The sequence below is a fragment of the Mastacembelus armatus genome, chromosome 1 (assembly GCF_900324485.2).
Source record: "Mastacembelus armatus chromosome 1, fMasArm1.2, whole genome shotgun sequence".
NCBI lineage: Eukaryota > Metazoa > Chordata > Actinopteri > Synbranchiformes > Mastacembelidae > Mastacembelus > Mastacembelus armatus.
In genome coordinates, this window is record NC_046633.1 from 19,145,221 (window position 1) to 19,160,402 (window position 15,182).

A 15,182-nucleotide genomic window follows, 5' to 3' on the forward strand; every position below is an offset into this window, starting at 1 on the left:
AAAAAGCTTTTTCATGACTGCATTAAATTAAAAATTGTACATATAATATCACCATATAATTTTGTTTATATAATTTAACCATTTACCTATATCCATCCAGCTATCCATTAGTTAGATAGATAAACTTTATTAATCCCTGAAGGGAAATTCATGTATCTGTCTGTCTATCCATTATCTATACCACTTCTTCCTTTGAAGGGTTGCAGGGGCATTGCTGACACATCAGGAAAGACATCAAATTACACGTACAATAACCAATCCTGCATGTATTTAGACTGTGGGAAGAAGCCAAAATCCACAAAGAAAGGCCCCTGGTTTGACAGGTGTTGAAGCCCAGAACCTTCTTGCTGTTGAGTCCTAACTACTTCTTCACCTTGCCATCCATGATGTTATTTTTTTTCCGATATAATATTGTAAAAATTTGACCAGAATTTAAAAAATAGTAACATTGGCCTAAACAAATTTCCAACACTCAGCATGCATGTGTGAGACAGGTACAGTATTTCAGCACCACTAAAAACTTTTCATTCAGTACTTATTTTAATTATGTGGTTTTTTTTTAAATACTCTGGTGGGAAGCTCTGTTGTTGTTAGTACTGTCACCTCATGAAGGCTTTGGGTCTGAAGGGTACTTCACTTCCTCCCACAGACAGATGGAAGAATTATGGTTATTTTATTAAGACAGATGACATATCTAGATTGGATGTATTCAAACACCTGATTTGTAATAAACAGATATCACTCTGCAGTGAGATTTGTTTGCACTGGTTTGCACTCATAGAATACCTGAATCCAAAATATTTATATCACTTGCTAAGTCGCATGTTAAAGTTTTATTGCACTGTTGCATTTAGAAAAGCTGCTAAAATGTAACGGCATGCATCAAACTACCCCTATACGTTTCACAGTGATACTTGTCTCCAGCTGTGACTCATGTCATGATGAAGCCACCTGCCGGGTCTCACAAGAAAGAGGTGACACCTTCACCAGCCAGGCCTTCTTTTGTGTCTGTAAGGATGGCTTTGTAGGTGATGGTCTCACCTGCCTCAATGCCACACTCTGCAGTGCCTCTTCTTGCTGCAGCCATGGTTTTCATTGGTCACCAGAGAGGGGCTGTGTAGATATTGACGTGTGCTCCCTTCCAGATTCACACTGTGCACCACCACATGTTTGCCAAAACATCCCTGGTTCTTTCAAATGCATGGAGCCGTCCTCTAGAACCAGATCTGGCCCTTCTTCCCAATCTGTACAGTCCCAATGTGGAAATACTGTTTGTCCTTCAGGTATGGACTGCATCAGTAACTAGACGATGCAATTTCTGAAGAAATTGCGTTGGGATTGCTGATCGCCGCAAAAAGCTTGAGGCAAACTGCGTCGCCGAAGCACGTTTTGAATCGCCTGATGCAGTTGGAATAATCGAGAAATACAAACTGTAGTGAGGGTGCTTTTATTTTGAGAAAATGCTATAAAAAGGCTGTCATTGTGAAAGGACAAAGAGTTGCAGGAGACTCATGGGACCTTACAAAAGATTCTGGACTGTATTTTGAATATTCCTTATACTTTACAAAAATGTAATATTGTCCTAAAAATAACTGTGGACTTTTATTGTGCAAGTCTCACCATTTCCTTGGAGCAGACACCATGGCTGACATTAAAAATGATCAATTGGTGCCTGACCATTTTAAGATCATGCTGCTGTTTCAGGACTTTTATTTTGAGAAAAATCTATTTCAGGGCTTTTATTTTGAAAGGACAAAGTGCTGCAGGAGACTCCTAGGACCTTATACTAGAATCTGGACTTCATTTTGAATATTCCTTATACTTTACAAAAATGTAATATCTTCCTATAAATAACTGTAGACTTTTATTGTGAAAGTCTGACCATGTCAGAAACCATGGCTGATATTGAAAATGGCCTCACTTGGTACCTGAAGCCGCATGCCAATAGGCAACGTACGTTTTAATATTGAGATGCTGTTTCAGGGCTTTTCTGTTGAGAAAATGCTATTTGAGGGCTTTTATTTTGAAAGGACAAAGTGCTACGGGAGTCTCGTGCAACCTTATACAAGAATCTGGACTTTATTTTGAATATTCCTTATAATTTACAAATATGTAATGTTTTCCTATAAATTAAATAGATATGGACAAAATGGAGGACTACAGAAAAAGATCTATCAAAATAATTCTTTCACTAACAGTGCCAGCAGGCTTCAACAAAGAGACTGGTCCACTTTTTGTGAAGATATTCGAAAAAATGAAGAATTGGTGGCGAGTTAGAAACAGCCTTCATTTGTGTTTTTCACCAGAACTCCTGGAGCTCTTTTATAATTGGAGTGAATGAGAGATAGAGCAGTCACTCTCTGTGGGTTTGGTCACCTGGTGGAAAAACCGTTGGTCCTATCAAAATGAGAACAGCATTACCTGAAAGAAGACAAAAATCTCTACTATTTTGATATATAAATTGTTTATGTAGCTGAAAGTTGACACGAAGAGAAGAAAAGAGACAAAAAAATTTGTTTTTTCTCTTTATTGCTTTGCACAGCTATCCCAACAATAATGTGTCTACCCGCTGTGCCGACCCTTGTGAGCACTACACCATACTGAATGATGACTGGCGCTCAACAAATAACACCAGTAATCAGATCATACACTGTGACCGAGATGTTAACTGGCAAGGCTGGTATCGGCTGTTTCCGGGGCAAACCAGTGCTCATATTCCAGAGAGGTGTGTAGAGAAGAACCGGTGTGGAACCCATGCTCCTCTGTGGATAACAGAACCCCATCCCACACAGTCAGGTGAAATTGTGAATCGCACTGTGTGTAATACCTGGATGGACAGCTGCTGCTATTTTAATTCACACAACATCCACATAGCCGATGGAGGAAACAGCTCCTGCTCTGGCAGAGTGGAGATCTTCCACAGTGGACAGTGGGGCACAGCGCGTGACGATGGGACCTGAACGATGCTCAGGTGGTGTGTAGACAGCTGGGCTGTGGCAGGGTCCTGTCAGCACCACAGAATGCACGTTTTGGACAGGGCACGGGGCCTATCTGGTTGGATGATGTGATGTGCACAGGCAGCGAACCAAAGCTCACCAACTGCTGCCACAGAGGGTTTGGAAGTCACAACTGTGGTCACCATGAGGATGCTGGGGTCGTCTGTGAAGATAAACACATATTTGTAAAGTTGGAGCCAATGAAATCTGGTTGTGTAACAGGCTGGCTATGGAGCAACATTTAGCTCAGAGGATTTCACAAATATATTTCAAACAGATTATTAGTATAACAAAACGTCTGTCATCTGTGTCCCCCATCAACATGATTATGTTACATGTTTTTCTATTAGGTGATTCACCAGTCAGGCTGGTCAATTCAGACAACCTCTGCTCTGGCAGAGTGGAAATCTACCATGCTGGACAGTGGGGGACAGTGTGTGACGATGACTGGGACCTGAACGATGCCAACGTGGTGTGTAGACAGCTGGGCTGTGGCAGAGCTCGTTCAGCACTACAAAACGCAGCTTTTGGACAAGGCAGTGGACCCATCTGGTTGGATGATGTCATGTGCACAGGCAGCAAATCAAAGCTCACCAACTGCCGCCACGGCGGGTTTGGAAGTCACAACTGTGGTCACCATGAGGATGCTGGGGTCATCTGTGAAGGTAAACACATATTTGTAAAGTTGGAGCCAATGAAATCCGGTTGTGTAACAGGCTGGCTATGGAGCAACATTTAGCTCAGAGGATTTCACAAATATATTTCAAACAGATTATTAGTATAACAAAACGTCTGTCATCTGTGTCCCCCATCAACATGATTATGTTACATGTTTTTCTGTTAGCTGGTTCAGTAGTCAGGCTGGTCAATTCAGACAACCTCTGCTCTGGCAGAGTGGAGGTCTACCATGCTGGACAGTGGGGGACAGTGTGTGATGATAGCTGGGACCTGAACGATGCCAACGTGGTGTGTAGACAGCTGGGCTGTGGCAAAGCTCTTTCAGCACTACAAAGTGCAGCTTTTGGACAAGGCAGTGGACCCATCTGGTTGGATGATGTCAGTTGTTCTGGAAATGAACCATCCATAACACAATGTAAACATCCAGGGTTTGGGGTCGAAAACTGTGGTCACGGTGAAGATGCCAGCATCACTTGTGAAGGTAAATATTTATGCAAATAAAATGTGTTCTCCAATTCTTAACTGCTCCCTTTTAACTGGGAAAATGGCCTCATTAAAAAGTTTCAGTTTATAGCACAATAAATCAAATATACAGTGAAACACACGTTTGTGTTAAGAAAACATGTGGATGTTAGTGCCAAACATTAACATAGTTATTTATACCTAAAGAAAGGATGCTTTTCCTCATTTATTCTAGTAGCAACAAATGTTGTAGTTGCCTTGCAGGTTAACACAGACTTTTCTTTCAGCTCAGTCAGGACCCAACAGCATAGTTTTACCACCCATATCTGGAAATGCAACAACCAGCATTGTCACTGAGATGGCGAATTACACGACATCAGCAGGCAACAGTACAGTAGTTGAGGGGCAGCTCCACCTAGCCAATGGAGGAAACAGCTCCTGCTCTGGCAGAGTGGAGATCTTCCACAGTGGACAGTGGGGCACAGTGTGTGACGATGACTGGGACCTGAACGATGCCAACGTGGTGTGTAGACAGCTGGGCTGTGGCAGGGTCCTGTCAGCACCACAGAGCGCACGTTTTGGACAGGGCACGGGGCCTATCTGGTTGGATGATGTCATGTGCACAGGCAGCGAACCAAAGCTCACCAACTGCCGCCACGGAGGGTTTGGAAGTCACAACTGTGATCACGAGGAGGATGCTGGGGTCGTCTGTGAAGGTAAACACATATTTGTAAAGTTGGAGCCAATGAAATCTGGTTGTGTAACAGGCTGGCTATGGAGCAACATTTAGCTCAGAGGATTTCACAAATATATTTCAAACAGATTGTTAGTATAACAAAACGTCTGTCATCTGTGTCCCCCATCAACATGATTATGTTACATGTTTTTCTATTAGGTGATTCACCAGTCAGGCTGGTCAATTCAGACAACCTCTGCTCTGGCAGAGTGGAAATCTACCATGCTGGACAGTGGGGGACAGTGTGTGATGATAGCTGGGACCTGAACAATGCCAACGTGGTGTGTAGACAGCTGGGCTGTGGCAGAGCTCTTTCAGCACTACATAGATCATCTTTTGGACAAGGCAGTGGACCCATCTGGTTGGATGATGTCAGTTGTTCTGGAAATGAACCATCCATAACACAATGCAGACATTCAGGGTTTGGGGTCCAAAACTGTAATCATGGTGAAGATGCCAGCATCATCTGTGAAGGTAAATAGTTATGCAAATAAAACGTATTCTCCAATTCCTGCTCCCTTTTAACTGGGAAAATGGCCTCATCAAAAAGTTTCAGTTTATAGCACAATAAATCAAATATACAGTGAAACACACATTTATGTTAAGAAAACACGTGGAATGTAGGTCTCCTTTTATATTTTTAAATATCTTAACATAATACAGTTAGCTAATCACAAACTGAGCTTAAGGTTTGTCAAGTTTCCAATTTTGGACCTGTGTGGTAATAACAGTTTCATTTCCTTTCCAATGCCATTTCATTTGGTGACTTTACATCTTTCCTCAGTTGAACGCCCTCCACTCCAGACTTCTCAGCTCATTTGTGGCCATGATAAACTTCAAGTAGGACTGGATGTGGCCACAATGACATCAGTTGGTTTGAACCCATTCTCTGGAAACCTGGCGGCCCATAACTGCTCCTGGGTCAGAGTACATAATGGTGAAGTTTGGTACGAAGTGGAGGCTCAGGCAGGTGCCTGTGGAAACATACTGAGGGTAAGGACTTTATTTTTTTCTGTAAGCCTAATTACCAGCTTGTCAATGACATGATTGTGTTTTGTTTGTTGTTTTTCTTTTCTGTCCTACCCAGTGCATAATCCACTAAATAGGACAAATTTGGGGGCCCTTTGTTTAGCTGTGGAAACATCAAATCCTCATCTGGTTTCAGTTCAGTTATGACTTCTCTGCTCCAGTGTATTATTACAGCATATTGTTTATTGTGCCTTCTGTTCAGGGTTAAATCCAGACAGCTAGCATAATGCTGTTGCTACTATTACCACAGTTAAAATTGACATTGAATTGACATAGGTTGATTCAAGATGAAATTAAAGGTAGTCTTAAAAAATGTAAAAAGAGACTGCAACATGACGTTACTGTTAAGAACTGCGGTGTGCGGTGCTGGTGATGAAGGAGGAGAGGTGAGGACCCAAGTGCAGGACAACAATACTTTATTTCCTGGATCTTCCAGGACTCAGGCACAAAAACATAAATTATCCCCGCCACACGGCAGACAGACAGACAGGCAAGCAAAAACGGAGATGCCACTCGGCGTACAGGCGTACAGACTGACAGGCAAAAAGAACAAAAACCTTCCTACAACCAGCATTACTTACTCACACTACGCTTACTTAACTTCAATGCTCCAACGGAGAACAAAGGAAACACAGGAGGTATAAATAGACAGAACTCAAGACTAATTGAACACAGGTGAAAACAATAGACTAACAAGAAACAAAGCTACCTATAAAGCTACATAGAACAGAAACAGGAAGTAACCAAAATAAGAGACCAAAACCGGAAACAGAAAACCCAACTCATGACAGTTACAGTATCTGATGCATATCATTGTGTTTTTCAGAGATTTCAACATCAGTTGGGCCTCAGTCAACCCACCCAGGGTTGATTAAGACCCTGTATGTGTCCAAATAGTGTGTTTAGTCACAGCTTTGAGCCACAAACATCTGTAAGCCTTTTGTGTGGCATCAGTGATATTTCTGAAGTCTCCCTCTTTAAGTGGAGACCTGTGTTCCCAAAGACTGGGTGGGCCTTGCATAGTGACAGTCTGTCAAATCCTGTGTAGGCAATGACTGCCAGTGACTGACAGTTTACATGACCTGCCTTGCTCTTTTGGCCATCAGGCCCATGTCTGGGCAGAATGTGATCTCTGATTTTTGTAATATCATATTGCCATGACTTCTCCTCTTTTTTGGCAAAGCCCATTGCCCTCCTCTATAGGTGCTAACTCTTTTTGCCCTCAATACCTGTAACACCCAAGGGTGCTCCTTCCCCAGGGCATTTAGATAATGGCTATAGCTATGTATTTCCTCTCCAGAACAGCAGACATGCCAGTGTTTCTGGCAGACTGCAGCAGAAAAGGTTGAATGGGTTGGGTAAGATATTGAGAACTGGATCAGCAGTTTGATTCAAGGTGCACTGGATATTCAGAACATATTATTCTCCCTGTTAGGCAGTGTTGTTCATATTGTGTGGTAGTACCAGCCACCAGTTCAGGAACCAACAATTTTTCCAGGGCCATCAGGATTCAATATTAAACAGATCCAGGTTGATCTTCCTGAACACTCTGAGCAATCTATCTCAAATTATCAAGAACTCACAAGGACAGTATACTAAACCCAGACCCACCACCGGAATGAAAAAGTAACTCAATCTGACATAATCATTCAGTTAACTGATCATTTTAATCATCCTCTGTCTTTCAGACCAACCACACACATGCCATCTACTCCAACAGCTTATTTATCTACCCAGCGAACAACACGTCCTTCACTGTTCCCGTGAGCCTTCCTTTCCTCTGCGCGTATCCCTTCAACACAAGCACCAGCCTGAATGTGGCTATCAGACCATTGCTGCCGTAAGCTTTTTTTTACTGAATGTGACTATGACATCACTTATCATTTACAGTTATAAAATAAGGAAGTTTATATACATATATACATACATACATATATAGGTAACATCCAGAAACAAATTTTATAGTGTGATATTGTTTTGTTTAAGATGCTTTTTAAATCCATAATCAATACGATAACAAAAATATCATGTACATTGTATGATTAAATCTTACTACACATTCATTCCTTTTTTGTTAACCTATGCAATGGTTATTAAACAACAAAAATAAAATATACTAGCAAGGACTATGGTCTCTGTGATTATTTTCAGTCATAATTTGAGTACATTGGAGTTGTTTTTGCTTTTGCTTTACAATGCACTTGGGTCACGTCTCATTTTTATGAATTACAGCATACAGTATGGATTGTTATTTAGATCCAATGAGTTTTCATATTATGGAGTAAACTGTGTTGTTATGTTTATGTTTTACAAAATCATCTTGTTTTTTTTTCTTAACAAAACCCTATACTGTGATGCTGGAATACAAAATGTAAAAACAAATTACAACTGTAACAGGTGGCTTTGGTACAGACTGAAATTGTTCTGCAACTTTTAGAAATACAGAAAGCTACAACAGATATCAATGATGCATATCCATGATGTGTCTCTGCTGCTGTTGACCTCTTTAGTTCAGATATAGAAACATTTACCTTTTCCTGTTTATAACAAAAAAAAAAGTATAGACTGCTTACCCTAGCTGGGCAGCACGACAGTGTGGTGGTTAGGTGGTCACCTCACAGCATGAGGTTTGACCCTGGGCCTTTCTGTGTGGAGTGTGCATGTTCTCCGAGTGTCTCTGTGGGTTCTCTCCAGGTACTCCAGCTTCCTCCCACAGTCCAAACACATGCAGGTTGGGATTGGCTCCAGCCCCACTACGCTCCACAATGAATGGATGGATGGTGATAATGATTCTCTCTATTACTTTGCAATAGCTTCAGACCAGGTGTTGTGATTATCCCATCACCCATCACCCCATCTTCCTTGGATTTTTTTATTACATTGGGTGGGCTAACAAGTACCTGCAACTCTACACTGAAGTGGGATGCATGCATTTGAATAATGAGCAATTGATGTTCGTTCACATTGAACATGTTCACAGTATTACCAGTAGTTAAACGAGGTGGTACATAACCCTGTGTTGTGGTTGAAGATCACAGTAAACTGTCTGTTCACTAGTAAACTCATAATAATGACCTCTGGGCTTTTGCGTCACTTTTTGATTGACAGGCTTATAGTCCAATAGAATTGCTGGCTGGTACAAAAGGGGCGGGGCATCTAGTGACCAACATTTCCCACTCGGGTTTGGAGTTTGGAGCAGTTGGGGTCAGTTTCCGCCGTCTCTACAACATAACCCCCAACTCATCTCTGTCGACCGTGGTCGTCATGTCCAACAACAATGCCAGCAACAACCTAATCATCGCTCAGAGGGCCGTGAAGCAGCTCCGGTTAGAGGCCAGTATCCGGAGAATCAAGGTACGAACCCCTCAACCGACGCTCCAACACGGAAGACCAAGAGCTAAACTAACCCGCTGTTGAATGGCGGCGACAGCCCGTGGCAGAAATGACAGAGCTGAGGTGGACTCTTAACATTTGTGTCCGGGTCCAACAAAGTGGTCCACAAAGTTACACATATGGCCTTAAACTGCTGCTGGTGCGCTGAGCCACAGCCGCAAACAAGCCAGTTTCTTCCGTGTTTGAAAAGCTGTCAAATCGTAGCTAAGCTCTGTAAAGTATTCACAGACAGGAGTGACATGTCTGTTATGACATGGGTTTAGCCTCTTAGTGTTGGTGGTCTGAAGGAAAAAACTGTCTCTGCCGGAAAGTTAGTTAGTAGTAGACACACCCATTTGTGTAACTGAGTCGTCTCTAGAAGTTTTTATGCAAAATAAGAGGCAGTTAGTCTGAGCCAGTTAGTCTGCCTATGTAAATGGGACTGTGGGTAGTGGAGGAGGTTGGCAGCAGGTCAGCAACAACACTGATGAGTAATACTTCTGACCTGGGATTATTTGGCTGATAAAGTCTGACATTAAAACATGATAAACTACCTCCTACAATTGATTAAGTTGTAACAGTAACCTGTTCAGCCAAACGCCGTCCCTTCTTTCCCATTTAAAGAACGTGTTGCACTTGAACTTTGTGTCTACTTGTGATTGTGGAATCTCCCAGATTACGACACTGTACAAAAGACTGTTTGATAAGATTTTATATGCTTTTGATGGGCACTTTGCATTTTGTATGATTAAGAATATACATGTATATATATTTCTTAACAGAGAATTGATTCTGTTATGTTCTAATCCCGAAGGCAACAGGAAAGAGACCAAGTCTAAATTTAAAGAACAGTAAGTGTGTGAATAATCCACAGAGCAACACTAACACAAATGCCAGCTAATATTATGAGTCATCTATGTAAAGAAAAGGACTTTTCTTAATTGTTGTGGGTAAATAAGTGTTTTTTTAGAGGGTTGTTTTTTTGTTTTTTTGTTTTTTAATGCTGACAAGAAAATGTTTTGTTTTTTTAGATCTGTGTCAAAAGCCCATGTCAAATATTTCTTTCAATGGTGTAAAACATTACCAAAGGGAATAAAAGTTTTCATTAGCACTGCAATTGAAAAATACTGGGAACATGGTTCTCAAACACTCATTAACTTAGTTACTCTCTGGAATTTAGGAGTTCATGAGACTCAGATAACATTTAGTTCTAGGGGGATCAAATGCTGTTTTGTCTCTGAGACCACACAAAACAACATATGCAAACCAAAGTTTATCTGTAGTTACTACCATAAAGTTTCCCACGTCCATTTCATGTATAAATGCAGTTGATAGAGTGAATTGTACTTTCTTCGTTTCTCAGTACTCTGTGTGTTGATTGAACCCAAGTACTCATAACGATTAAAGGAGACTTCTGACTGCATCCTCTTTTTGATTCATTTATTGTCAAGTTCATCTGAGAAGACCTTTTCCAAAAAGAAAATCTATCCAACAAGCTGTAACAACATGAAGTTTTCAATATGTCAATAATACCAGATTTTAGATGTGGTCTAAACTGAACTATGTCCATAATTAATAATACAGTATATCATAATATTCATACAGCTCACTCTATTTTTAGTCCAGCTAAAGTTTGAATAATTTATCAAGGCCTGAAAGTACATCAGTATTTTTGTCTTATTCAACAGCACAAACTGAATTTTTGTATGTCCAGTATTGCCCACTGTAGCTTGCAGTGAAGCATAATAGTTCAATTTTGATGAAGGGGACTTTTTCTTTTCATATCTTTCATTGCCCTGTCACACCAATTGATTCATTTTTGCACTAAAGATTTATGACACCACTAAAACACATCTCACTACGACAAAGACCAAAACATTCACCAAGTCCAATGTTGCCATTTGTTGGTTTGTATGCCTGGTTTTGATTATCAGGCATTAGTTAATTTTGTTGTAATTTATTATACAATGTCAATAAAGATCTATTCTATTCTATTATTTTATTTGTATAGCGCAAAACCACAATACGGTAATCTCAAGACACTTTACATAGAAAACAAATCCCTCATGAGCAGTGCTTGATGACAATGGAGAGGAACAACTCCCTTTAATGGAAGAAACTTCCAGCAGACCTGAGGTGAAGTTTGGGCGGCCATCTACCTAGTCGGGTTGGGGTGAGTGGATGAAAACAATAAACACTGCACAGGTTGGTGGCGCCAGTAACTGCACATAAGCAAAATCTAACTCCACGACCAGGGATTCCTGCAGAAGGTACAGAGAAAGAGTACAAACTATTCTTTTCAACGTTTGACCACACATACATGCTTTTCCCTGTGATTGAAAGTTGAAAGATGTTCTTTTTGAATCACATCCAACTCTTCAAGGACATGTTTGAATAACTTTTGAACACACCATTTACCACTAGTATTTACTGTCATAAAGTGTTGTAAAAATCTTAATAGCACACTACTGTAATGGAAGAAAGCACTTTGTTAACCATTTACCTTGGACTAATGAAAAAAGAAGAGGAAGTGGGTTTATAAATTTCATAATGGGCACAGAGATTCAAAGAAATAACGATAAGAAGTGATGTGTCAATATCATAAAAACCCAATTTATCAAAGTGGGACAATGAGAGAGGTCATTCATTCCTGTAGGGAACGTTCTTTTTTTCAGTGCCAATTAAATACGTTAGATGAACCATACAGTAAGTTGTTATGTAACATACCTCCAATATAAGATTTATCTAATTGGGATTCATCTAATGACATCTACCCTAATGTCAAAGGAAATCATTACATGGTTAATATTTATTGAAATCCATTTATGATTGGATATAGAAAACGTGCTGGGAAAAAAACAAAGAATAGTACTGTAAGTGGACCATTGAGTTAAGATCTTTGTCACAGGTCCTATATAAATGTTCATGTTCAAAAACCCAGTGGTTGATGAAAGGTGGTAATAAATGGATGTTGACTTGTGAAAACACAGTGTCCATTGTGTTTTGACACCATGGTGCAGTTTAGTTGTAGAGCCATAAAATATATCAACTCAGGGCTTAGTTTCTGTACCACATTTATTTTAACTTTATCCATCTGTCTTAGATTAATAAGTAACCATTTTGATATCATTGAAATCAATGTTATCAGTGCCTATAAATTCCCACACTTGTGAGGAGTTTTTCACTTTCAGGTTTTTCACTCAGCTGCTGGATTCCCAAATGGTCTCTGTAGGGTAAGTACAAAGACAAGCAAAATAAGGAGTGTCATGCACAGTAGCATCAATTAAAAATATGATTGTAAGACACCTCTTTTGTCTTTCACAGCACGTCTGTGTCCTGGATCTGGACTATTATGATGCTGCCTGGGAGCTTGTCATTGCTCCTAATTTTGCAGATTTTCACGGGAAGTACTTCAGGTAAACATATTTAACATTGTATCATTTTGGGTCAAACGTTACTGTGTAATTGTACTTCCCCTTCTGAAAAAAGATTCAAATTTAAATTGATATATTTACAAATCTTTTTGTGTCATAAATGAAAAAACAATGAAATGATGCCTTGAATGTATATCTGCTCAAAGAAATGATCATTTCCAGCACTAAAATTATCAGGATGGATTACACCTTCATAAATATTAATTTGTTCACATTCTCTTCATGAAAAATCATTTAAAAATTAAATTAGGGTAACATTTAATTTGACATATGTTTTCAGTGGTTTAATGTATAGAGTTTTATTATTGCACTTAAACTGACTTTAATGTAAAATGTGAAATATGACACTGCCCTCATCAAAATGTTAGGGGATAAAACTTCAGTGCAAAATTTGCCCTTCTCTTGTTTTAATTAGAAGTTATCCTCAAATTGTCATAGACCATAAACAAAACACTCATGCAAGCCTGTTAACAAAACTACAGGTAGTCTACATTATTCCCCCCTGAAACCTTGATATCCCCCACTTTTCTTACACCATCTCTATCAGCTGGTCCTTTCTGTGGAATACATGACTTTAGCTTGCATCTCAGTGTGTGTTAAAATCTGTCGCTGTATGAATGTAAACTAGTCTGAGAATACATACAATACAGCTGGGCTGTAAATAAAAATAAAACAAAAATAAATAGATGCATTTAGAATTCAGGAACCCCCAAGTTAAAAAGAAAAAAAAAAATCCCACACTGACAGAAGATAATCAAGATCAAGATCATGTCTAGTTTAACTGTTACCATGAAACATGACAAGTGAGACAAAATTGCTGTAATTCAGTCTTCACAGACATTAACCTGTTACCTGTACTTCAGGTCTCACCCTGCCACTGTGGCAACACACCTGTGAGTGCACCTACACAAAGAAGGCTGCTAATTAAACTACTAAAAAAAAAGACGACACACTAAATGTATATAACAAAAAAGCTTTTTCATGACTGCATTAAATTAAAAATTGTACATATAATGTCACCATAACCTTAACCATTTGCCTATATCCATCCACCTATCATGGTGGAAATTCATGTATCTGTCTGTCTATCCATTATCTATACCACTTATTCCTTTGAAGGGTTGCAGGGGCATTGCTGACACATAGAGAAAGACATCTAATCACACCTACAGGCGATGTAGTCACCACATAACCAAACCTGCTTGTAGAAGAAAATTCACAAACCCATCCAAAATCCACAAAGAAAAGCCCCTGGTTTGACAGGTGTTTAAACCTAGAACCTTCTTGCTGTTGAGTCCTAACTAATTCTTCACCTTGCCATCCATGATGTTATTTTTTTTCCAATATAATATTGTAAAAATTTGACCAGAATTTAAAAAATAGTAACATTGGCCTAAACAAATTTCCAACAGTCAGCATGCATGTGTGAGACAGGTACAGGCAGATGACATATCTAGATTGGATGTATTCAAACACCTGATTTGTAATAAACGGATATCACTCTGCAGTGAGATTTGTTTGCACTGGTTTGCACTCACAGAATACCTGAATCCAAAATATTTATAACACTTGTTAAATCACATGTTGAAGTTTTATTGCACTGTTGCATTTATAAAAACTGCTAAAATGTAATGGCATGCATCAAACTACCCCTATATGTTTCACAGGGACACTTGTCTCCAGCTGTGACTCATGTCATGATGAAGCCACCTGCCGGGTCTCACAAGAAAGAGGTGACACCTTCACCAGCCAGGCCTTCTTTTGTGTCTGTAAGGATGGCTTTGTAGGTGATGGTCTCACCTGCCTCAATGCCACACTCTGCAGTGACTCTTCTTGCTGCAGCCATGGTTTTCACTGGTCACCAGAGAGGGGCTGTGTAGATATTGACGAGTGCTCCCTTCCAGATTCACACTGTGCACCACCACATGTTTGCCAAAACATCCCTGGTTCTTTCAAATGCATGGAGCCGTCCTCTATAACCAGATCTGGCCCTTCTTCCCAATCTGTACAGTTCCACTGTGGAAATATTGTTTGTCCTTTAGGCATGGACTGCATCAGTAATAATGTGTCTAGCCGCTGTGCCGACCCTTGTGAGCACTACACCATACTGAATGATGACTGGCGCTCAACAAATAACACCAGTAATCAGATCATACACTGTGACCGAGATGTTAACTGGCAAGGCTGGTATCGGCTGTTTCTGGGGCAAACCAGTGCTCATATTCCAGAGAGGTGTGTAGAGAAGAACCGGTGTGGAACCCATGCTCCTCTGTGGATAACAGAACCCCATCCCACACAGTCAGGTGAAATTGTGAATCGCACTGTGTGTAATACCTGGATGGACAGCTGCTGCTATTTTAATTCACACAACATCCATGTCAAGCTTTGCTACGGAAACTACTATGTCTACAAACTTATGAAGCCATCCACATGCCAACTCGCTTACTGTGCAGGTATATTTACACTGTAACAACA

At 40.1% G+C, this 15,182-nt stretch overlaps 1 protein-coding gene across 1 annotated transcript in view; it reads left to right on the forward strand.

Annotated features, from left to right (window-relative positions):
* LOC113128119 (deleted in malignant brain tumors 1 protein-like) overlaps positions 1-15,182 on the forward strand; it is a 28,287-nt gene that overhangs the window by 1,187 nt on the left and 11,918 nt on the right. The window contains 12 exon segments of the mRNA XM_033325172.1: positions 2,543-2,946; positions 2,949-3,161; positions 3,347-3,661; positions 3,841-4,155; positions 4,424-4,852; positions 5,032-5,346; positions 5,657-5,865; positions 7,590-7,718; positions 9,010-9,255; positions 12,451-12,506; positions 12,598-12,689; positions 14,375-15,160. Of these exon segments, the coding sequence (XP_033181063.1) occupies positions 2,832-2,946; positions 2,949-3,161; positions 3,347-3,661; positions 3,841-4,155; positions 4,424-4,852; positions 5,032-5,346; positions 5,657-5,865; positions 7,590-7,718; positions 9,010-9,255; positions 12,451-12,506; positions 12,598-12,689; positions 14,375-15,160 (3,220 nt within the window). The 5' untranslated portion in view covers positions 2,543-2,831.